Raw genomic sequence first — 24,565 nt, forward strand, 5'->3', positions numbered from 1 at the left:
ATCATTCTTAATTATAAATAAAATTAAAATTCTTTAAAGTCTCTGATTCTGATTTAGTTTATTTTCACCTACATTTACATTACCTCTCTGATTGGTGGCAGTTCTCCAATGAGGCTCAAAATTAGATCCTGAATAAGTTCTTCAATATTAGAAAACCGAGAGAACGGTAGCATTCTACAAGCCCATTCCACTGCACTGAGACAGTGCTCAACCATACAAGAATCAAACTTCACTTCGAGGTCCTAAATGGATATTGAAAGATATCATTTCCTTTTCACTTTAGACGGATAGACTAGATTCTTCGATCAAGCAATTATTTCCCAAGTAATATTTATTATTCTTATTCTTGTGTAATTGATACCTTTTTTCCCTCCACATTTTCTCTTGCCTTCTGATATTGCCTGCAACTATAGGATAACTTATCACGGACATGCAGCATCCAACACAAAGCACAAAGTTCTCTGAAGCAACCTAAATCAGGAATGGAAATATGAAAGAAGACTGCATGAGTATATACATTAATATTATAACAACTGTTGGTTATTTTTTTCCAAAATAAATGTCTTTATACTGTTGATTATAAAAGAAACATGCTCATCCTCAATACTTTATATAAAAGTTGTGGAGATCCCTACAGAATTTTTACACATATTATTCCAGAATATTTCATACATGTCACACTCACATGAAAATATTAAAAACACTTTATAGAGTAAATAAGCTACTCTATTTATTGGTAGTTTACTTCCTTTAAACTTAGAGTATATTGTAGATATTTTTCAAAGCCAATACGCATAGCTCTACTTAATACCATATTGCTAATTTATTTGGAAAATCACTTATTAATAGGCATTTAAGGGACTTCCTGGTGGCACAGTGGTTAAGAATCCGCCTGCCAATGCAGGGGACACAGGTTTGAGCTCTGGTCCGGGAAGATTCCGTATGCCACAGAGCAACTAAGCCCATGCGCCACAACTACTGAGCCTACACTCTAGAGTCCACGAGCCACAACTGCTGAGCCCGTGTGCCACAACTGCTGAAGCTCACGTGCCTAAAGCCTGTACTCCACAACAAGAGAAGCCACTGCAATGAGAAGCCCGTGCACTGCAACAAAGGGTAGCCCCTGTTCACCACAGCTAGAGAGGGCCTGAGCACAGCAACAAAGACCCAACACAGCCAAAAATAAATAAATAAATTTATTTTAAAAAAATAGGCATTTAAGTTAAAAATTTTTCAATATTAAAAGTATAATTTCCAATATAAAACAATTTTTATTAAAAGTAATACAAGTACACAAAGATATATAAAATCATACTATGTATATACAGTTTTGCAACTATCTCTTTTTTTTCCACCTAATGTATCTTAGATATATTTCCTTTCTTTTTTTTTTTCCCTGGCCACACCACAAGGAACGCGGGATCTTAGTTCCCCAACTAGGGATCAAACCTGTGCCTCCTGCAGTGGAAGCGCAGATTCTTGACCACTGGACCACCAGGTAAGTCCCTCAGATATATTTCCATGGTGGCAACATACACATACGGTCTTTTCATTATCAGCACAGTATTCTGTTACATGAAACTTCCCCAAATCAAATGTAAAATATATCATTACTAATATTTAGGCCTAATTTATAAGCAAGCAGCTCATTTTGGACAAACCTATTGCTTTAATGGACACTTCATCAAGCTTGCGGTCTCCAGTTGCCCCAGGTCGAAAGAATCCTACACCTTCTTTACAGAAATTAAGTAACGACTGAGGGAAAGGACTCAATGAAGGAAGGGATCCTTTCATTCGAATCTGAAAGTAAAGAAAGAATATGTTAATTACCAGTCATATAAGTCAATTTTTAAGGAAACTATAAAGCAACAAACAAGGCAGGTAAGATAAACCATAAAGAGTGGAAAACACAGCATGGTTCCCATACTATGTAAGAAAATATCCCTGAAATCACTTGTTCTTTCAGAAACTTAGCTCACAAATTTAACCAACAAATTCACTAGGCTAAATCTCAAAGGAAAAAAAAAAAGGTTCTATCCAAATTAACCTCTCTTGTCACTCAGTTTTGCCTAAAAAGTTCTGTATAGAAAGAATTTAATGCTATTTGCCCTGACTTCCCCCAAAGGAATAGTAAAGAAAATAAACTTAAGTATCTAACTCTACCTATGTGCATTACCTAAAAACTAATACAGAAAAAGGTATATCTACATACAAAACTTTAAAAAACTAATCTATAAGTGACAGAATTCTAAAGTCATCATTTGGCAACTCCTAATAAAAAAATGACTCTAGTGAGGATCATCAATAAATGCTAAATTAGGTAAAAAATTGATGGGTTGATGGAGGACATGATAGTGGGTGGAACATGACCCAAATTCATTGATCCATCTCACTATCATGAAAAGTGAAAGAAAAAGACGTTATGTGCAACATGATATGCTGCAGAAGGGAAGTATACAATACCACTTATGAAGGATTCAATTCTAAGAAAATGTTAACCTGAATTTAATCAAACCTGTCTACTTTGATGAGGATAGATTAATTACCAGCTTATAGAAAATGAAAAGAAAGAGGAACAACTTAAATGACACTAAATGAAAAAATGACAGACAAATCCAAAATATGGTTTAGGACCAACTACCTAATCTCTCTAACAAATCAAGAATAGAAAATAAAGGAAACTACTGTGTGTTAAAAGGAAACTGTGATAGAATGAAAGAAAAGGGGGACTTCCCTGGTGGCACAGTGGTTAAGAATCTGCCTGACAATGCAGGGAACACGGGTTCGAGCCCTGGTCCGGGAAGATCCCACATGCCGTAGAGCAACTAAGCCCGTGTGCCACAACTACTGAGCCTGCACTCTAGAGCCCATGAGCCACAACTACTGAGCCCATGTGCCACAACTACTGAAGCTCACGCACCTAGAGCCTGTGCTCCACAACAAGAGAAGCCAACGCAATGAGAAGCAAGTGCAGTGCAAAGAAGAGTAGCCCCCACTCGCCACAACTAGAGAAAGCCCGCACGCAGCAACAAAAACCAAATGCAGCCAAAAATAAATAAATAAAAATAAATAAACTTATTAAAAAAAAAGAATAAAAGAAAAGGGATCTAAGAGACATAATCATGGGAAGAAAAGGATTAACAGTAGGCTTGTAATCTATTTTCTCCCTCTATTATTCACTTCCAGAAAGACATGATCTCGTCAAATCCCCGTGTAAGCATGCTAAGGACAGACTTCTTGTCAAACAAATTAATGGTATTTACCAGACGTACAGAGTCTGTCTAGGCTGGTTATTAGAAACAAATCTAGAATGTATGGATTTATGGAGTATGACCCATGGAAAATGTTACACAAGCTATATAATTAGAGAGATATAAAATGGAGATGTTAAATAACTGAAATAGCTCCCTTTTGTGTCATGACGTTAAAAAAAAAAACCAGGACACATTCTTCTACAGTGAGAAAAGACTTGGAGTGGTGTATGCAATTCCAGAGTTCGCTACATTTCATCTGTATCTTTTGGCTACCTATATCCTTGCAATTATTGGTGCAGTTTGACCCATGGATGAAAAACATGTGTCTACACAAAAACTTATACATAGGGGCTTCCCTGGTGGCACAGGGGTTAAGAATCCGCCTGACAATGCAGGGGACACGGGTTCAATCCCTGGTCCGGGAAGATCCCACATGCTGCGGAGCAACTAAGCCCATGCACCACAACTACTGAGCCTGCACTCTAGAGCCCATGAGCCACAACTACTGAAGCCCGCGTGCCTAGAGCCCATGCTCCACAACAAGAGAAGCCACTGCAATGAGAAGCCTGCGCACCGCAACCAAGAGTAGCCCCCCACTCAACACAATTAGAGAAAGCCCGTGAGCAGCAACAAAGACCCAACGCAGCAATCAATCAATCAATAAATAAATACACTGCACCCCCCCCCAAAAAAACTTATACATAAATGTTCATAGCAGCATTACTCATAATAGCTAAAAAGTGGAAGCAATCCAAATGTCCATCAATGGATGAATAAACAAAATGTTATATATCCATACAATGGAATATTATTCAGCCAGAAAAAGGAATAAAGTACTGACTCATGCTACAACATGAATGAACTTTAAAACCATTATGCTAAGTGAAAGAAGCCAGTCACAAAAGGCCACATGTTGTATGATTTCACTTATATAAAATGTCTATAGTAGGCCAATTCGTAGAGACAGAAAGTAAATTAATGGTTGCCAGGGGCTGGGAAGACAAGGAAATGGAAGTTACTACTAATGTGTTTCTTTTTTGGGGTGAAGAAAATATTCTGGAATTAAACAGTGGTGATGGCTGCACAACTCTGTGAATATACTAAAAACCAAGGGATTGTACATTTTTAAAAGGTGAATTTTATGGAATGTAATTTATATATCAATTAAAAAATAGTAAAGAAATTAGCTAAAATAAAGATTCTGCATTATATTAGTTTCCTATTACTACCCTAACAAATTACCAGAAATGTGATGGCTGAAACCAACACCCATTTAATATCACACAGTTTTTGTGGATCAGAAGTCTAGGTACAGATCAGCTGGCTCCTTGCTTAGAGTCTCACAAAGTCAGTCAAAGTAACAGCAGGGCTGCCTTCCTTTTTAGAGATTCTAGGGGAAATTTATTTCCAGGCTCATTCAGGTTGTTGACAGAATTCCATTCCACATAGTTACAGAACTGAGGTCCCCCATTTCCTTACTGGCTATAGGCTGGGGAAACATTTTCAGTTTCTAAAAGCTGCCTTCTTTCCTCGGATAATGGCCCTCTTCAAACCAGCAAGGTTATCACTCTTCTAATCCTCCCTTGTGCCTCATTTCTCCTGCCTTCCTTTTCCACATTTCACTTGCCTAGAGCCTGTGCTCCGCAACAAGAGAAGCCACCACAGTGAGAAGCCCGCGCACCGCAACGAAGAGTCGCCTCCCCTCGCCACAACTAGAGAAAGCCCATGCGCAAAAAAAAAAAGAATAAAGGAAACCGTTTTCTACAACAAGCAGTTTTTAAAATAAAGTTTCCTATAACAAAAACTCAGGCTCAACAAATCTTGAAACTATTAAAAACAATCTTTCAATAATACAGGAAAACTCTTTGCCCTTCTTAGTAAACATCCTTAAAAACACCTTTGGGATAACAAGATATAGAATGAGTATAGTTTTAATAGTTTTAACTTGTATTTTTATGGTAGCTGTATGCAAATTTCACAAACCTTTCTCCCTAAAAAAGGATAATTTTCAAAAACAACTTGATAAACAATTTCTCATTCTCTCTTAGGGTTTCTACTAAAATAAGCTGTAAACTCTCGTTACATTTAGTAATTTAATCAAGGGCCAAATTTTAGATTTTGGGGGCTAATAATATTTAGCTCCACATTTTACAGAGAGACAGACAACAAAGGAATTGCAGCTGGGTAAGGGATATATAAGCAGATGTCCCATCTGGCTGCAGATCAGGCAAGAATGCAGCTACATCTCAGCTGAAGTCAGTGTAGAAAAGGATGACAGCCCCAGAATCAAACTGAACTGCCCATCTCCGAAGACAGGAGGGGGAGACTCTGACTGGGGGTGACTACTGCAAGGAAACACACCACCAAGAACTAACTCTAACGCTCCACGGTTTGACACCACAGAAGCCCCCACAGAACACAGATAACGTCTCAGGAAGAAGTAGGGTAAACCCTGAACTAAGCTCAAATCTTCAATGATTGTGGGAAAAGAAAGTAACTAGGGGAAAAAAAAAAAGTAACTGAAATTACCTGGAATTAACTGACTAGGTTACACTTTCTATTGTCAGACCACATGGGACTAACACTGAGCTCCAGTTCAGAGTCCTTATCTTTCAGCAGAAACCACCCGGTCTGTCCAGGTTTCGTACTATAAATAAGCCTGAAATTTATGGATTTACAGGGCGGGACTCCTTGGGAAAATATCACAATTATAAATATTAATAAATATTAGTATATTTAAATTGTTTACCATACCGTTACCGAGTCTAAGCTCATACTGCTTGCTGCACTACAGGCCAATAATCGAGAAATGAGTTCTTGGGGCAAGGAATAACTTTATTCGGAAAGCCAGCAAACCGAGAAGATGGTGGGCTCATGCCGCAAGAACCATCTTGCCTGAGTTAGAATTCAGGCTCCTTTTATACTAAAAGGGGAGGGAGTAAAGTCAAACACTTCCTCTGGAGGGCATGTGTTAATTTCTTCCTCCCTGCAGTCATTCACAGGTGGGCCTGGTCAGGACGTTTCCTGTTAGCTAAAAAGAGGTATTTTAGCTTAATGCTCATTACCAGGGAAGCAGGGTTCCCAAAGATGGGCCATTATGTATAATTTAAGGTTAGAGGCAACAACCCTTTAGTGATTAACTTGTAATAAAATACAAAAGGTTCTTCCCTATTTCAATAGCACGTAAGTGACTAGGACATTTCCATACCTTCTGCATGACTTTTCTTGCCCATCTCAACTGCAAGATGTACCACTGTGCTATAGGAAAAGAACACCGAGCTGCCCGGAAAAGCAAGAGAACACGTTGAAGGATTCCAGACACCTTTTGGCGATTAGCTTTTTCAGCTTTTAAAAGAAGATCACCACCATCTTCCTAAAAAAAAAACAGTAACAACAATTTTAGTAGCTACTAAAACTTAAACTTAAAATGTTAAAGTGAAAATAAAGATAGTGCTTCTCAAAGTAGAATACTCCTGGACATTTATAAAGGAAGTTTTGAGGCATGGCCTCAGAGATTAACTATAGCTATTTCTAGTGTCAAGGAAACACTTCTCTCACCTCAAACAATGTAAAGGGATAAGTCGACCCTAATCCCAAGTCTTCGGCTACAACAGTTGAAGCCATCACCCCCGACTCCATGGGTGGAATGTTACAGAGAAAGCTCCTTTCAAAAAGAATGACTTTTCCCTTCCTCTTCTTGGAAAAATCCCATTATATTTCAATGTCACCTCCTCTGTGAAGCCCTCCCATTCTGTGCTACTATGACACTTTGCTCAAGACTTCCATTATAGCTTTCACTAATCTATTCTTGCTGATTTATGTATCTGTTTCCCACACTATTGAGAACTACCCAGGAGCAAAGGCCTTGTCATATAGTGCATAGAGTAAACTCCAATATGTGGTAGGATCCAACAAATGTTTCTTGAATAAACACAATTCAAGTCAGTAGCTACAGATTAATTTCCCAGAGAATGAGATAATGTGAGTACTGTAAACATTTGCTTCCCCAACCTTCTCCTACCATTGTCACTTCTTAAGAGTATTCAGTTTTTATTTGGGTATCTGCCCCTCTCCTACATAGCCAAATGATTCAAGGAGAGCTGATCCCATATCCCTAGCTACCAAGGAAGGCCCTAGTCAACTGGCAAGCAGTACCTTGTATTAGCCCTAGCCAAGGTGTTTGATTTGAGGACAGGGAAGTGACCTCAGTCGGTCTTACAAGAGTAACTCTCAGTACTCTTTGCTTGGAATGCTGGGAGAGAAATACTTTTACTGCTTTTCTTTCTCCCCTTCCCACTCCCTTTGGACATGGACAAGGTATCCTTAGAAGCTACTGGCAGCTATCCTGCTCCCACAAAGGGAGCCAGCCTTAAACTGAAGCTGACACCTTAGAAAACAAACTAAAAGAAAGAGCCCAAGTCTTTGGTAACATAACTGGGCTTCTCAATTATGCCAGCCAATATTTACCAAGTTTTCTGTTACTTACAACCCAAAGGGTTCTAACTGATACAGAGGGACATTTAAGAGAAATCCTACCATTGGAGATTATTTTACTAAAAAATAATAAAATGAAGTACTACTAAGGATAGTTACCAAACTAATATCAGCATAGCATATCCAAAAATATCTTAAATGCTATTTCTAATTCCTAAACCAACATACGGAGGACTCAGATACGAGAGGAAAGAGGAATTACTGAGAAATACCATGGACTACTTATTCTTTCCATTTGTAATATATTACACCTGAAATATCAACAAATGAAATATTTTAACCTACTGAAACGTAACTTGAAATATAACAATGAGAATACAGCAAATAAGTCTAAAAAAAGAAAAAGAAAAAAAGTTGCTAATTCTGGGCTTCCCTGCTGGCGCACTAGCTGGGGGTCTGCCTGCCGATGCAGGAGACGTGGGTTCGTGCCCCGGTCAGGGAGGATCCCACATGCTGCGGAGCGGCTGGGCCCGTGGGCCATGGCCGCTGAGCCTGCGCGTCCGGAGCCTGTGCTCCGCAACGGGAGAGGCCACAGCGGTGGGAGGCCCGCATACCGCAAAAAAAAAAAAAAAGTTGTTAATTCTGAAAAAGTAGTAAAGAAACAATACCAGAATCAATTTAAACTGCTAATTGAATATTAAAACAATTTAAATGTAAATAACTTACATTAACACTTTAAATCCTAAAACCAGCTATGTTATGATTTTCAATAAGAACAGAGGAAAAGCTCCTGAGAGGAATACAGTATTGCTATTTATAAGACAGAACTATCAATTGAAAAGTGTAGGAGAAAAAAATGATCTTTCAAATCAAAGAAAAATCAAACTAAGTCTTTCAAAAGAGGCACAGACAATGAGATGAATAAAAGACTAAAATAATGTATGGCTTGGGACTTCCCTGGTGGTGCAGTGGTTAAGAATCCACTGGCCAATGTACGGGATACGGGTTCAAGCCCTGGTCCTGGAAGATCCCACATGCCACAGAGCAACTAAGCCCAAGCGCCACAACTACTGAGCCTGAACTCTAGAGCCTGGGAGCTGCAACTACTGAGCCCACATGCCACAACTACTGAAGCCCGCATGCCTAGATCCCATGCTCCACAGCAAGAGAAGCCACCGCAATGAGAAGCCCACGCACCACAATGAAGAGTAGCCCCCACTCGCCACAACTACAGAAAGCCCGCACACAGCAACGAAGACCCAACACAGCCAAAAATAAATAAATAAATAAATAATAATGTATGGCTTCTAAATTCTGACATTCTTTTTGCTACCCTAAACAAATGTTTATTTTTTAAAAATCTGGATACAGAGAAATATCTCTTAATTTTGTTTTATTATTGAAATAATTTTAACATTTATTGAATGCTTACTATGTGTCCTAGGCCCTAAAGTAAAAGCTTTTACAGGATATCTCATTTAATACTCTCAATGCTGTCAGAGGTACTATCATCTTCATTTTACAGATAAGGAAACTTAAACATCAGTTTAGTACATTGCCCAATATTACACAATAAATAAACAGCAAAGCTGGAATCCAGAAGTTAGCTTCAGAACCTGCATTTTTAACTTGATGATTATTATCAAGTTGATTATTTTAAAAATTGGACAAAATCAACTTTAAATTAATTAAAAGATTAAGCACTAAGCTTACTTCACTAAGAATAGCTGGCTGAGGACAATATAATGGAGGAGCTGGAAGATACAAGCTGACCGGCACTAAGCCCCACAGTCTCTGACTGAAGTCCTTGGCAGAGTTTATCAGAAGCTGAAATGTCTCTGAAAGAATATCTGCATCAGCCATAACTGCTGCTTTCAGTACTTCCTGCACAGAACCAAATAGCAGATCTGCATCTTCTTCTTCAATGGGATCTAGCAAATACACAATTAGGTAAAGTAGTTAAAATTTATATTATACTTTTCATGCTATTTTGTAGTATAAAATTTCATATCTGAAAAAGCTGATTGCCAAAAATGAACATATTGGTTGACATGCAAAACACCCAAACTTCTAGACAGAAAATTAATAAAGGTTCTCTTACTTTTAAGATTATAGGTAATCAGAGCACAAAGACTTTTCCAAAATTATACGAGACACTATAATAACAATTATATAATAAAAATATTCTTGGAATATAGTCGTGACTCAAAAATAATAATAAAAGAAAAAATATTAATGGGAAAAATAAAATGACAAGAAAGACTCCAAAATAATATACGACATTACATGAAGGCAGTGAGAGAGTAATTATTTTCTTTTTCATAATGGTCCATCACAGTACTTTTATAATAAGAAGGACTTGTGAAGCTAAAAAAAACCCCAGAAATATACAAAATAGTCATACAGTACAGCTTCAATTATATAAGTGTATGTATATATGGAGACATGTTCCAGAAGGCAAAATGCAGAGATGCAGGTGGCAGAATTGGAGACTTACGCACTTTTATATTAGGAAATATTTTAAGCATACTTCAAGGTATAGAATATAATATGAAAACACTCACATACTGACTTTTCATCTTTGTCTGATATTAACATGTTTCCTACATTCAATTTCGATTAAAAAAAATGTTGCAAATACGGCTGAAATTCCTTAGGTACCAATCATATTTCACTTCCTCTCTCCAGAGGTAGTCACTATCCAGAATTTGGTGTGGCTCTATTGAAACTCCTATTAGACATATGTTGTGTCTTCCACCACATTCTATACAAAGTTTAACTTCTCTTTCATATTTTCCAACTCTTTTCTTTATATCTATACATTTTTATCTCTATATATTTTTTTGTGTGTGTATATATACAGAGATAGATCAAATTCATTTTCCAGTTAACTAACCATCTGCTGAGTTTTTTTGTTTTTAAATCAGTTTGTTGAGGTATAATTTACATACACTAAAATTTATCCTTTTTAAGTGTACAGTTCAATGAGTTTTGTTTGTTTTTTAAAATATTTATTTGGCTGCGCTAGGTCTTAGCTGTGGCACGTGGCTTAGTTGTGGCATGTGGGATCCAGTTCCCTGACCAGGGATGGAATCTGGGCCCCTTGCACTAGGAGTGCAGAGTCTTAACCACTGGACCACCAGGGAAGTCCCCAGTTCAATGAATTTAGGCAAATCTATACAGCCTATAAGAATATAAGAACACTTTCATCACTCCAAAAAAGTTCTTATACCCTTTTGTTGTCAATTCCCCCCTTACTTCCATGTAACCATTGATCTGTTTCTTGTCCCTATAGTGTTGCTTTTTATAAAATCACATAAATGGAATCACACAGTGTGGTTTTATTTCTGAGTTCTTTCATTCAGCATAATGGTTCTTCAAGTCATCCATGTTGTTGCATGTTTTCAGTAGTTTGCTACTCTTTATTATTTATTATTCCATTGTACAGATAAATTGCAATTTGTTCTTCCATCCACAAGTTGATAAGCATTTGGGTTGTTTCAAGTTTTTGGCTATTATGAAAAAGCTGCTATGAACATTCATATACAGGTTTTTCAGTGGACCTATGTTTTTATTTTTCTTGGGTAAATACCTTGGGGTGGAATTCACTGACTTCTTCTCTTTGTTTCTGACCCCTGGAAATTTCCCTTACTTTCTTTAAATATTAGCCTTTAAATGCATATCTTTATATTTTATCTAGAAACACACTGTATCTATGTATTTACTGTGGGAGAGTTTTCAGATCATCTAAAACAATATATTGCCAGAACTGGAAGTTCAGACTGGGAATTTTTTAGTCCTTTTTTTCAAAATCAACTTTCATGTAGATACATTATCTTTTCATTTACTTTAAAAAAATTTGACAGAAAATTATCAAAGAAATTTTCAGTCTGATTTCCAAGTATTATGAATTCTTTCCAGAAAGAGAAGTTATAATTAATAAGCTCTAGGAATCTAGAGAAGTCTTACTCCTTAATGGAGACAAGCACTAATAAAACAAAACAGCTATCCTGGTTTTATCATTAAATATATGACTTTAAATAACAGACTTCATTATTTTTTGTCTGTATTTCCCCATCTTTAAAACAGACGAGTTTTATAGGGCTCCTGGGTAAATCTATACATTACATGTAATATTATATTATTTTTTTATAATACCACTCAGAACTTTTCAAATTAAAAGCAAAAAACAACTCTGATTTATTCATTAGGCAAGAGGTCTAAGTACGCCTCGACGTCTGAGATTCTACGATTCTATGACTGCAAAAGAAAACAATCTATATGCAGCAAAATACCACTAGTATAAAGAAATGTTATGTATGGAAAATCAGAATATCATTCAGATACTGAACATTGTATTTTGAACTGCATCAGTTTGGGATGCTCCCATTATTAAGAATAAATAGCAAAATTTAATTTTTGATAAGCTTATTACTTCAAAGCATTAATATATGTGTGGGTACTTAAAAGCTTTTTAAAATACCATAAGCTTTATATTAATTAAGGTGATACATGTGTCGACCATACATAGGTAACACACCTGTAAACTGTTTGTATTTTGAGCCCATTTCATTTTTTGCTTCCAAAGAGGCTGGCTGACCTAAAAAACACTGCAGTTTTTCCTGGAAAATCTGTGCTGGAGTCATATTTAATGGTAGATTCAGACCCTTCTTCCTGGACCTGAAATCACATCAAATTAAGGGAAAAGAATACAAATTTTGAAAAAAGGAAACATACACACATCAAGAGCTAAACATGAAATTTTAAAGAACAGAGATATTCACTTTATTCATCCTGTATTTAGACAAGAAATAAGGAAATACTGTATTAAGGATAGTATTAAGGCTTTCCATAATTATGGTACTAATATATCTCCTCATCCTTACCTCCCACTGCTGCCCTACATATGTACTCTATCCAAACCAAACCAAACTTGCTTTTGCCATATGCCTTTGCTCACATTTGGAATGTTCTCTCTCCCTACAGCTACTCAGTTTGTCAAGATCCCATCTTCCCTTCAATGCCCATCGCAAATGACATCTCCCACATAAAGTATTTCCTGTCCTTCCCTCACTTGATATTACTGCTCTCCCTACTGTACCACGGGCACTTTTCTTACCATACTATGTAAATTGTAATGTTTTGTCCTATTTTCTCTATTAAACTATAAATGCCTAAGCATAGAAACTATGTACCATTTAAGTTTACAATCCACTAAAATACCTGGCATAGAGCTTGATACAGAGTTACTTAATAAATAAACATATATTGAATTATTGAATTAAAAAATATAGAAGACACAGCAATACCATAACCTTCAGAATAGTTAAAATATAGGGATTAGTTTGATTAGCTTAAAACTCAAATCCTGTTTGGGAAAGACAAACTTTCCCATTGACTCTAGGCCCTTTGAGGGCACTACTAACAAATTAATGTGCTGAACAGATGTTTTAACACCATAAGTAAGCCTCTGATCTGTCCAGTACAGTAGCCACTAGCTGCATATAGCTTTCTAAATTTAAATTAATTAAAATTAGATGGAAAATCCAGTTCCTTGGTCTTACTATCCACATTTCAAGTGCTCAATAAATACATGTGGCTAGTAGCTATCAGATTGGATAGCACATACAGAATAGTTCCATTACTGAAAAAAGTTCTATTGGACAATGCTGAACTAAGGATTCCACAAAATGTGTAAATACCAGCAATGAGTGAAATAAAAAATATTTTAGATGACACCATCATACTTTCCTAAAAATACATACCTTGTGAAATTGCTATCATGTTTACAGAACAGTTGCAAGGCCACACCAATGGAAACAGACGTCTTCCAGTCTCCAAGTTTCTGTGCCAACCACACAGCTTCTGGAACCAGGCCACCAATAAATAATAACTCAAGGGCATATTCAATTGTCCACACATTAGAAAGATTCTGCGCTCTAACAACACTGGCCACCTTCGAGTGTTGCAGAGGTATAAGTCGAAAGGGCTGCTCTGTGAGTAAATTAAAGAAAATGGATTTTACAGTTATATATACAAGAACTCATATCTCCTTTTATAGATCTCTTCAATCAGTATTTCCTACACAAAACCACAACAAGGAAGATACATACAAAATGGCCTAAAACAATGCTTAACGTACTCTAGAATAGTTTTTTTAACATTGAACACTGTGTCTCTCTAGTGGGTCATGAAGCAAATGTCAGCATTCCTAAAAACATGAAACAGAGTAGACACAGAAACAAAAGAGACAGTATCAGAGGGCATTACACAAAATAAAGGTAAATAAGTACAGTTTAATGAAACTTTTTGGTCAGATAATATAAACGTACACACACACGTAAATGTACCGGTCACAGTGTACAGTTTACTACTGTGGGCTGCTCTGAAATATATAGCTATTTTTCCTACTGCATTATGAAATCTGGAGGGCAGAGACTGCATTTTACCTGGCTTTTCATTCCTCATAGTGCCATGGGATAAAAATCTAGTTTGAGGTAATACTCAAGCATATGAAATGTTCAATGTATTAGTGTTTAACAGAAAGTAGAAAACTGTGATTTTCAGTAATCCTGAACAAATGACAAGATTTCAGTCCGGCCTGAGATTAAATACAAAGGGTAATAATATCTTTCTCCCCAGCCTTCTGTATCTTTCCCTAATTAAAGTAACTTGAATGAGAAATTTGAAAATACTATGACAGAACTGTTATCTTTTAAAAAATACATATTGCTAAGATTTTCACTCACTCCCTCAAAATAAAACTGGTAGTTAGTATCTGTAGGTTTTTGCTCCTTGAAATGAAATGATGAGTTTCTTAGGTGATCTGCATAGGCTCTGCCCACAACTGGCACTAACATTTTAGCTCTTTGACAAAGATATGGAAAGGAAGGAAAAATTTAGTCAATTGATGACTGTTTGATTCTGCATAGGCAAACAGCCAGGAGATTGATGAAATTTTTCCAGTTTTTAATTTACTACGATTAAGGCACTGTACCATTAAAAGAACTTGAATGATTTAATTTTCTGAAATTTTTACTGCTTTCACACAGCAAACATCATACCAAATTAGCAACTCAAATCCCCAGTACATTCTGCCACTAGTTCTGATTTAAAAGATTAACATGAAATATATTCTAAGTCAAGCCTGCTAATATCATTTTTCAAGACAGAGGGAGATTAAAGAAATTAAAGGATATATAACAAGTTTCAGATATTTAAATTTTCAACAATCATAGTCTAGTCTTGGGCATAGGAAAAGAACACAAAGTCTTCTCTCCTACTCTCTCCTCTAACTGGGAAGATATTTATGTAGGGAATAAAAAGGTGTGTCTCTGAGCTTTTATGAATGTTTATGAATCTGCCCAGAAACAATTCAATAACTCTCCCACTTTTCTGCACAAAGTGTGATAAATATCAGTCTCCCTTAGGTATGTAAAGTCATCTGTAAAGATAAAAATCATTAGCAAAGAGCAAAAGTCCTATAAATACTGTAGGACAGAAAGATAAGAAATTGAGATAAATCTTCTGAATATCAGGATTGTACCTTTTTTTTTTTTTTAGATTTTTCTAAAAACCACATGAGGGCTTCCCTGGTGGTGCAGTGGTTAAGAATCCGCCTGCCAATGCATGGGGCACAGGTTCGAGCCCTGGTCCAGGAAGATCCCACATGCCGCAGAGCAACTAAGCCCCTGCGCCACAGCTACTGAGACTGTGCTCTAGAGCCCACAGGCCACAACTACTGGGCCCACGTGCCACAACTACTGAAGCCCGCATGCCTAGAGCCCATGCTCCGCAACAAGAGAAGCCACCACAATGAGAAGCCCACGCACGGCAACGAAGACCCAACGCAGCCATAAATAAATAAATAATATATTTTAAAAAATAAAAATAAAAACCACATGAGTTCTGCCTCTCTCCTTCAGTAAAATTATATGGATTAAAGATACAATTTGTTATCAGAACCATTATTACCAAAAATAGGGAGCACAAGTAGTAAATACCTCAGTTGTGACAAAATAAAGAGAGCTTAAATAAAAAACTATTGTAATAATTAGTGTCAAATGTACAAGGAAATAAGTAATATCCAACTGAGAGGGGTTCAGTCAGAGGAAAGCATAAAGGTCAGAGAAAGCAGCACAGGCTGTTCTCAGGGAGAAAAGGAGGGAGCACCAGCTGAAACTGAGTTAGTGGCCAGTGGAGACGGAAAGGGGAGAAGGTAGATCCTGGAAAATCAGAGCACCTGTTTCTCTGTTTACACCAGTTCCCTAAGAAAAGCCATAATCAGGTCAGGGCCAACTTTTCTTCCCCAGGGAAGCAGACACCTATGAAAAGGAACCTCTAGACAATTTCCTTTCTGATCCTACCTTACATATAAGGCTCTCTAGGGTCTAGAAGCTCCTGAAAACCCTGATGACACTAGAGTCTAACACTACTGTTGAAGCACCCAAGTGGGTGAGGACAGTCCTCCACTCCCACCCACACCCTGAGAAAATTACATTAGAGTCCGAACACATAGTTCAAAATCCACAGTTCTGTGATTAAATCTGATGACCACTTGTTGCTACTTCTATTAAACTTCTAATTATATTACAACTTGTACTACTCTAATCTATGTGTGCCTTGTACCTGTTTATCGGTTCATGTTATTTCTTGCTTAAAGCCCTCCAATAACTTCCCACTGTACCTAAAATAAAATCCAGATTTCATACCCTGGCTTACATCACCTGGCCGTCTATCTCTGTCTTCATCTCACACCACTCTCTACCTCACCCTCTGTGCTCCAGCTACACCAGTCTTTCAGTTTCTCAGACACATCAAGTTTGTCCTTGCTCTAGAGCCTTTGCACAGGCTCAGCTTATAATGCTCTAAGTCCTACGCGTCCATGGCTGGCTCTTTCCTGTCATTAAGAGTTCAGCTTAAATGTCACCCCCGCAGAGAGCTCTTCCCTAAAGTCACCACCTCAACTACCGACTCAGTCACAGTACATTTCTCTACTTCAGTTCTATGCATAATAATTATCACCATTTGATAGATCTTTGTTTATATATGCATTTATTTAATTTTGTCTCAATCTATTAGATGTACTTCCATAAAAGAACAGGTATTTCATCTGTTTTGGTCATGGCAGTTAGGATAAATCTGTTCCAAATGTCAAGACAAGACAAAACTACAGATGTTTTCATATTATTAATTTCATATGGTGCAAGCTAATATATTTCCAGCACCTACAACACTACTTGACACATAGCAGGCACTAATAAAAATTATTGGAATGAATGAATATCATAGAAATCTGTGTACATGTTTATTTCCATTACGGTAGGGCAGTTACCTCACACAGATTAGGTACATTTTGACTCTATTAGTGAAATGATTAAGTAGAGCAAAGAAAATGATCCAAATAAAATTATAAAAGTAAAATGTCCAAATAAAATTAAATTCTCAATTAGAATACTCAAAATTTGTTAAATTACCACATTTTTATAGCCCTTTTACTTTAAAAATGGAAACTTTATAAATGCCGATGTGTCCAAAATTTGCAATTTAAAAATACATATTCAGGGCTTCCCTGGTGGCACAGTGGTTGAGAATCCGCCTGCCAATGCAGGGGACACGGGTTCGTGCCCCGGTCTGGGAAGATCCCACATGCCACAGAGCAGCTAGGCCCGTGAGCCATGGCCGCTGAGCCTGTGCGTCCGGAGCCTGTGCTCCGCAACGGGGGAGGCCACAACAGTGAGAGGCCCGCGTACCGCAAAAAAAAAAAACAAAAAAACAAAAACAACATATTCAATAAAAGCAAGTCCAAAGCAATTACCTTTCTCAGATTATATTCATTCGTAAATAGTCACTTGTGTATCTCCTTAGCGTTCAGGCAGTGAGCTAGAACAGTTGTATTTCCATAGACTAATGATCACCGTATAATATGATTTTAAATATTACGTGCAAAAACAAGGGGAGAAGATTATTTACCTGTTTTAATATGAAGGGGAGGAAGAACATTCACATGGTGAGGTGGCAAAATGCAAAGCAGCTGATTGGTGAAATAGGCAGCCATGAAGCGAGCCATGGACTGGATAACCCTCACCGCCGCTTCAGGATGAACATTTCCAGTCACTCCAAACTCACAATGAGACTTCTCAGGAACTGCAGGATACACCAAATGACCAAAGGAGATTCTGATCAAACTATCAAAAGTAGTAATATTTAAGTTCCCAACATTATGCAAGAAGAAAATTATAATTACAACTTTTTTCTGAGATGAACACCCATGGCCTACACAAGTTAATTTATAATAGCTATCTACACTTCTTGAAGACAATAGAACAAAAATAATTAGCTCATAATTATGAGCACATACACTTAGGAACTCTTTTAACCTCAAGCTACTAGTTTTATCTAAAAACATGGAAGGATCTATACAAACAATCCAGCCATAACGGACTTGCAAGTTTAGCATTTCATTATTTATTTTCCCTTCTTTCTTCCCTTTCTAATTTTCTTTCTTTAATGAAAGGAGGCAGCGTTTACTACAAAGATAATCTGAAAAGCACCAGAGCAGTGATTCTTCATGCTTTTTTCTGTACCGTTAGGTCTGGATATTATGATATACTTCCATTAGTAAGAGTAAGTCCTTACCATAAGATTCTTCTGGGAGGTATGGACAAAAGGAACACGTGGAGTGGAGGGAGAAGGCAGGGGAGGAAGAGAGTTACATCACTATTTCTAGGGTGATTCTGATATAAACTAGTAGGAGCAAACATGTGTCATCCCTATTTGAAAATCAAAACTCAATAATATAAACTGGCATTCAGATATATAAAAATAAACAGTTAAAACTATTAAACACAGATAAATACTAAGTTAATATTAATTTTTATAAAATGTATGGCCCCGACAATGGCAAAGTATCTTTCTTTCTCAGAAGTCACTTGGGGGAATTCCCTGGTGGGCCAATGGTTAGGACTCCGTGCTTCTACTGCAGGGGTCCCGGGTTTGATCCCTGGTTGTGAGAACTAAGATCCCACAAGCCACATGGCACAGCCGAAAAAAAAAAGAAAAAAAAGAAAGGAAGTCACTTGGTAGGTATTCACAATAATATTAAGTTCTATATGTGTATGGCCATTTCTATCTTGTCACTTCTTGGAAGCTTGTGCCTGGTTTCCTCCGGACTTCACCCCATGCTCCTTATCCCTTTGCTGATTTTGCTTTGTATCCTTTCATTGTAATGAATCATAGGTGTGAGTACAGCTATATACTAGGCCCTGTGAGTCCTCCCTGTGAATCCCTGAACGTGGGGATAGTCTTGGGGACTCCTGACCCAGTAGGGATATGATTAATATACTCTAAACAATTGTCATTAAAAATTAAAACAAATACATTACAATAGGTTCAACTTATCCTGAAATTTATTATGTCATGACAATACTACTGAAAAAAAAAAGAATATCAGTCAGTTAAAAAGTCACACATAAAAAAAAAAAAAGTCACACATAAAAGTCTTCCACTCATACACAGCTACCAGTCCTTTTGGAGGGAAATTTGACACCAGGCATCAGAAGTCTTAAAACCATGGATTCTCTTTGATCCTGTAACCTCATTTCTCAAAATTTAACCTAGAGATAGTATTAGTAATGTTCACAAAAATTTATGTTCACTACAGCATTATTTAAAATATCAATAGTAAATAGGTGGCACCAATCTAAAATGTGCAATAATGAGGAAAAGGCTTAATAGGTTTTTAAAAAGAATATTATTTACATTGGAAAATATTCATCATAATATTAAGTTTAAAAGATTACAAAACAGGGCCTCCCTGGTGGCGCAAGTGGTTAAGAGTCCGCCTGCCGATGCAGGGGATACGGGTTCGTGCCCCGGTCTGGGAGGATCCCATATGCCGCGGAGCGGCTGGGCCCGTGAGCCATGGCCGCTGGGCCTGCGCATCCGGAGCCTGTGCTCCGCAACGGGAGAGGCCACAACAGTGAGAGGCCCACATACCGCAAAAAGAAAAAAAAAAAAAAAAAAAAAAGATTACAAAACAGAATATACATATATAAATGTATATAGACAAAAAGTGGTAGAATTAAGTGATTTTATTTTCTTCTTTAAACCTTTCCATATTTCAAAATTGTCTAAAATGAACTTGTATCACTTCTGTAATGAACACAAAATTTAAAAAGACAAATATCACCAAAAGTAAGAAATCTATAAACAGTGGCTGCATGTGACATCACTTATATGTGGAATATAAAAAGATGATACAAATGAACTTATTTACAAAACATAAACAGAGTCACAGACATCGAAAACAAACTTATGGTTACCAAAGGGGAAAAGTGAGGGGGAGGGATAAATTAGGAGGTTGGGATTAACAGATACACACTACTATATAAAAACTAGATAATCAAGAAGAACCTACTGTATAGCTCAGGGAGCTCTACTCAGTATTCTGTAATAACTTACATGGGAAAAGAATCTGAAAAAAAATGGATATACGTATAACTGAACCACTTTGCTGTATACCTGAAACTAACATAACATTGTAAATCAGCTATACCCCAGTATAAAATAAAAATTAAATTTAAAAAAATGCAGAGAAAATATGAATACCAGAATAAAAATGTCATGGTATTCTACCATCTATCTCACCTCAAAAAAACAAAACAAAACAACAACAAAAAAACAGTGGCTGAAGCCAAAGAAACTAACACTGTTCTGATAAACTAGTGAAAATCAAAGAAAGGGTTTTACATAAGAGATGGGCCCCACTTCTCAAGCTATTTTTAGAAGCCTTTGTAAACTAACTTCTTTTGATCATTATTTTCCATCAGTAAAATGATGTTCTAAACCAATAAATAATCAGTTATTAGAAAAAAACCAAAACAAACAAAACTCCATTAGAGTCATGAACTCCATTTAGAAAGTTCTGATATATTGAGCCTTTCTGACACATTCATATGCATAGTATACATCTAATGGTCTATGACCGTATAACCATTATAACTATATTATGTGTTCATTCATATATATCTTTTACTCTGGTTACTGCTTAATTTAAATACAACTCTTTAAAAAAGGACAATCCAAGTATTCTGCAGCCTATTAAGCAATTTTAAAAGACTCAGAATACCTCAGTAAGTGATTTTCATCACTTTACTAAACAACCTTAAGCAACCATTAAAGAAAATATAAAAATATCAAGGAAAAGTACTTGGGTACCTGATATTATGTCTAACAAATAGGGCTGTGATACAACAATTGTATCAGTTCAGCAGGCAATTACTGCTAAGCCTAGAGACCCAAAGATTAAAAACAAACGAAAACATGATCCTTGCTAGTGAGAAGCTGATAGTCCAAAATTTACCACAATAGGGCAGAGCAACCAACTTTTATGTATAAGCAATTTCATATCTACACTTATAAATACAAATTACTAACATTAAACATACTGATTTTTGAAAAGCATACCTGAACAATCTTCATTTTCTTTTACAGGTAGGTGGGACGATATCAGTATTTCTCTTACTAGCTGATCACATAATCCTTGAGCATCATTTAAATTATAGTTATACAGATGGCAGTACAAAAGGGAAAGATAATAGCGTATCTGAAGAAAACATATCCTTCTTCTTCCTTAAACAGGGAAGAATTACACTTACATTAAAAACATGTTAGCTAGGTAATGTTCTTGATCTGGGTGCTGGGTAGACAGGAATGTTCAGTTTATAAAAATTCATCAAGCTGTACATTCATGTTATGTGAACTTTTCTGCACCTGTTTTATACTTTAATAAAAAACAGGTAAGCAATATTTTGTTCTTTTTCATTTTAAGCTCTGAACAATTTTATTTTCTTTGATCAGGCCCTAGGCTGACTAAGAATTTATCCAAAGAGAGGTGCACATCCTCCTCATCTTGGTACTAAGGTCCACTAACGACATCTATCTCAAGTACACATGGTATGAAACAGAGGGGAACATGCTAAAAATAAAAAAAAATTTTAAACCACACAAGAAATCATACAAATATCAAACAGACAGTCAAAGAGACTTTCCAAAGGAGAAGAAACACTACCCAATAAGATAGGAGCCCCTGACCACTGCCTTCAAACATCTGAAGGGTGCTTAGGACTGAGACTGCTGGCTGCCTACTCCTTATCTATTCTTTCTGAGTAAAAGAATTCTAATTTTATTTGAGGTTACAATGACCCAGATCACAATTTCTTGCTAGATGTGGCCATGTGAAAATATGACAAGTTCTGAACCAAGATAATATTGTATAGAACTGCTAGAAAAGCTGCTTAAAGAGAGGTAACTCAACTAGGAGGTACACCCTTTCTTGCCCTTCCTGCCTTCCTCCTTTCTGTTAACTAGATTATGTACATGATGCCTGAGACTTCAGCACCCATCTTAACTGATGTAATGGCCTTGAGACTGGAAGCAAAGCACTAAGCACGACGGTGTAGAGAAACTAAAGGAGCGCGAGTCCTTGATGAGACCACAGAAACACCGAATCAGCCCCAGCCTATCAACTTCTGGCCTCATTTCCTAAGAAAGAGAAATAAACTTCTTTCTTGTTGAAGCCAGTTATTGTCAGTCTCTATTACAAGAAACCATACCAACTGGATACAGTTGGAAATGAAATTAAATGAAAAGGTCTACAATGAGACTCACTATGAAAACTTTTCTTCATGAGAACTTATCACCTTGAATGCCACTCTTCTTCACCCAGTTGGACAATCCCCAAATCTGAGAACTACATTAGACTTCTTTCTCTACTCAAGTCCAATTGATCAAACCTCTTAAATGTCTGACAAATGTGACTTCTGTCCTCCAGTACTCTTGACGTTGCTTTGGTTCAGGACCTCCTCAAATAACTGTCTTGCTTCTAGGTAAAACCCACATCTCTACACCACACTCCTACAAATGGCCCTCCATAATGTACTAAAGTGATCTTTCCAAATGGCCTATATTTATTTGAAAAGTTCTCTTTATTACATAAAGTATCTTAAGTGACCCCACTGTCTTCAGGATAATCTTAATCCCATGGCACTGCAGAATATCCTCCTTTATCATCTGTTCTCTACCTCTCACTTTAGCACTCGCCACCCTATCCTCAATATTACACACATATTTCAAATAATCTGGTCCTGTTAAAACTACCTGCAGTTTACCAAACTGCCATGGTTTCTCATGCCTTTTTGCTTTAGGAATGCTATATCATTTGTTAAACCATTCCCACTCCTTCAATTGGACAATTCACTCAATTTTAAATGTCAGCTCCTCCAGGTTTTCCCCAGACTGATGTTTGCACTCTAGCTCAGACTGTGTGCTTTCCCGGCACCTACCATAAAACATAATTAGAAACATGCTAGTTGTTTATATGATCTCTCCTCCAGATTGTAGGCAACTTTAGGGTAAACTTGTTTATTTCAGTTATTCCTATTGCCTAATACACATAGCAGGCCCTCAATAAATACCAGTTAAGTAGATAAATTAAAGAAACATACAAAGCCACATCAGTCAGAAAATAAATTTAATAATTGGCCAAACCTGACCAGGTAGTAGCTGCAGTCAAGGATAGCTCCAAGGTCACTAGCTGAGAACCTCTGTCACCTTACTCATACCCTCAGCCCTATATCATAAAAGCTATCACCAGTTTCTAGAATCCACACCCCTAGATTCTCATCAAAAACTCCATGTAGGAGACCTTCCCTGTTGGTCCAGTGGTTAAGAAACCGCCTTCCAATGCAGCGGACACAGGTTCAATCCCTGGTTGGGGAACTAAGATCTCACATGTCACGGGGCAACTAAGCCTGCACACCGCAACTTCTGAGCCTGCGAAACGCAACTATTGAGCCCATACGCTCCAGAGCCTGAGTGCCACAACTAGAGAGAAGCCCATGTGCTGCAATGAAGATCCTGCGTGCCACAACCAAAACCCAATGCAGCCAAATAAATAAATATTAAAAAAAAAATCCATGTAGCCCATAATAAGTCTAACTCACAGGAAATTCTTTTTAAATTTTTTAATTTAATTTAATTTTATTTTTGGCTGCGTTGGGTCTTGGTTGCTGCGTGCGGGCTTTCTCTAGTTGCGGTGAGCAGGGGCTGCTCTTCATTGCAGTACATGGGCTTCTCTTTGTTGCATAGAACGGGCTCTAGGGGTGCAGGCTTCCGCAGTTGTAGCACACAGGCTTGGTAGTTGTGGCACGCGGGTCCAGTTGCCCCATGGCATGTGGGATCTTCCCAGACCAGGGCTCGAACCCGTGTCCCCTGCACTGGCAGGCGGATTCTTAACCACTGCGCTACCAGGGAGGTCCCACAGGAAATTCTTAAAGTTGAATTACTTAAGGGCAGAGAGCCTTAGCTCCATGTTTCTATAAGTCTGTAATAAGGTGACAAATTATCTGACCCATAGTTTCTCATTTAGATACTTGCAGTCCACTAAATGACAAAATATATATTTTAATTTCGGATTAAGTCTCATTTTTTCCCTATCAACAATCAATCACAGGTTCCACCACTAACCAAAAAAAGGACAGAGGAGCCTTATCTATAGATAACAGAAAAAATTCTTAGTGCTACAATTTCCAAGACTAAGAATAATTTTAAATAACTATTTCTGACAGTAAAGGTACCTACAATATGTATGCTATTTGAGCATTAAGAAATTGTGAGCACTCAGAAATCTGAAGTAATTTTTAAGCTCAACAGCATGCTAAAATATGGTCCTACCAATATTATGGCAAATATTATTTTTTAACACTCCCCTACCTTTCTCTTGGGTTTCTTGAAGAGCTTTCTTCCATAGCTGAACAGACTTTTCATATGATCCTAATAGGAAACACTCTTCCCCTACAAAGTTTTTAACCAAAAAT

The 24,565-nt window shown here is 37.1% G+C and overlaps 1 protein-coding gene across 6 annotated transcripts in view; it reads right to left on the reverse strand.

Moving 5' to 3' along the window:
- CPLANE1 (ciliogenesis and planar polarity effector complex subunit 1) overlaps positions 1-24,565 on the reverse strand; it is a 150,295-nt gene that overhangs the window by 103,048 nt on the left and 22,682 nt on the right. For 5 of the 6 annotated variants that reach the window (XM_060092812.1, XM_060092814.1, XM_060092813.1 and 2 more), the window contains exons 14-23: positions 24,462-24,542; positions 21,156-21,320; positions 17,661-17,834; positions 13,454-13,682; positions 12,229-12,368; positions 9,402-9,619; positions 6,463-6,627; positions 1,662-1,800; positions 362-471; positions 84-242 (exon numbers count right to left, since the gene is read on the reverse strand). In XM_060092812.1, coding sequence (XP_059948795.1) covers positions 84-242; positions 362-471; positions 1,662-1,800; positions 6,463-6,627; positions 9,402-9,619; positions 12,229-12,368; positions 13,454-13,682; positions 17,661-17,834; positions 21,156-21,320; positions 24,462-24,542 — 1,580 coding nt within the window. The remainder of the gene's footprint in view (positions 1-83; positions 243-361; positions 472-1,661; positions 1,801-6,462; positions 6,628-9,401; positions 9,620-12,228; positions 12,369-13,453; positions 13,683-17,660; positions 17,835-21,155; positions 21,321-24,461; positions 24,543-24,565) is intronic. The other variant, XM_060092817.1, reaches the window with a different exon arrangement.

The sequence above is a fragment of the Mesoplodon densirostris genome, chromosome 3 (genome assembly GCF_025265405.1).
Source record: "Mesoplodon densirostris isolate mMesDen1 chromosome 3, mMesDen1 primary haplotype, whole genome shotgun sequence".
Taxonomy (NCBI): Eukaryota; Metazoa; Chordata; class Mammalia; order Artiodactyla; family Ziphiidae; genus Mesoplodon; species Mesoplodon densirostris.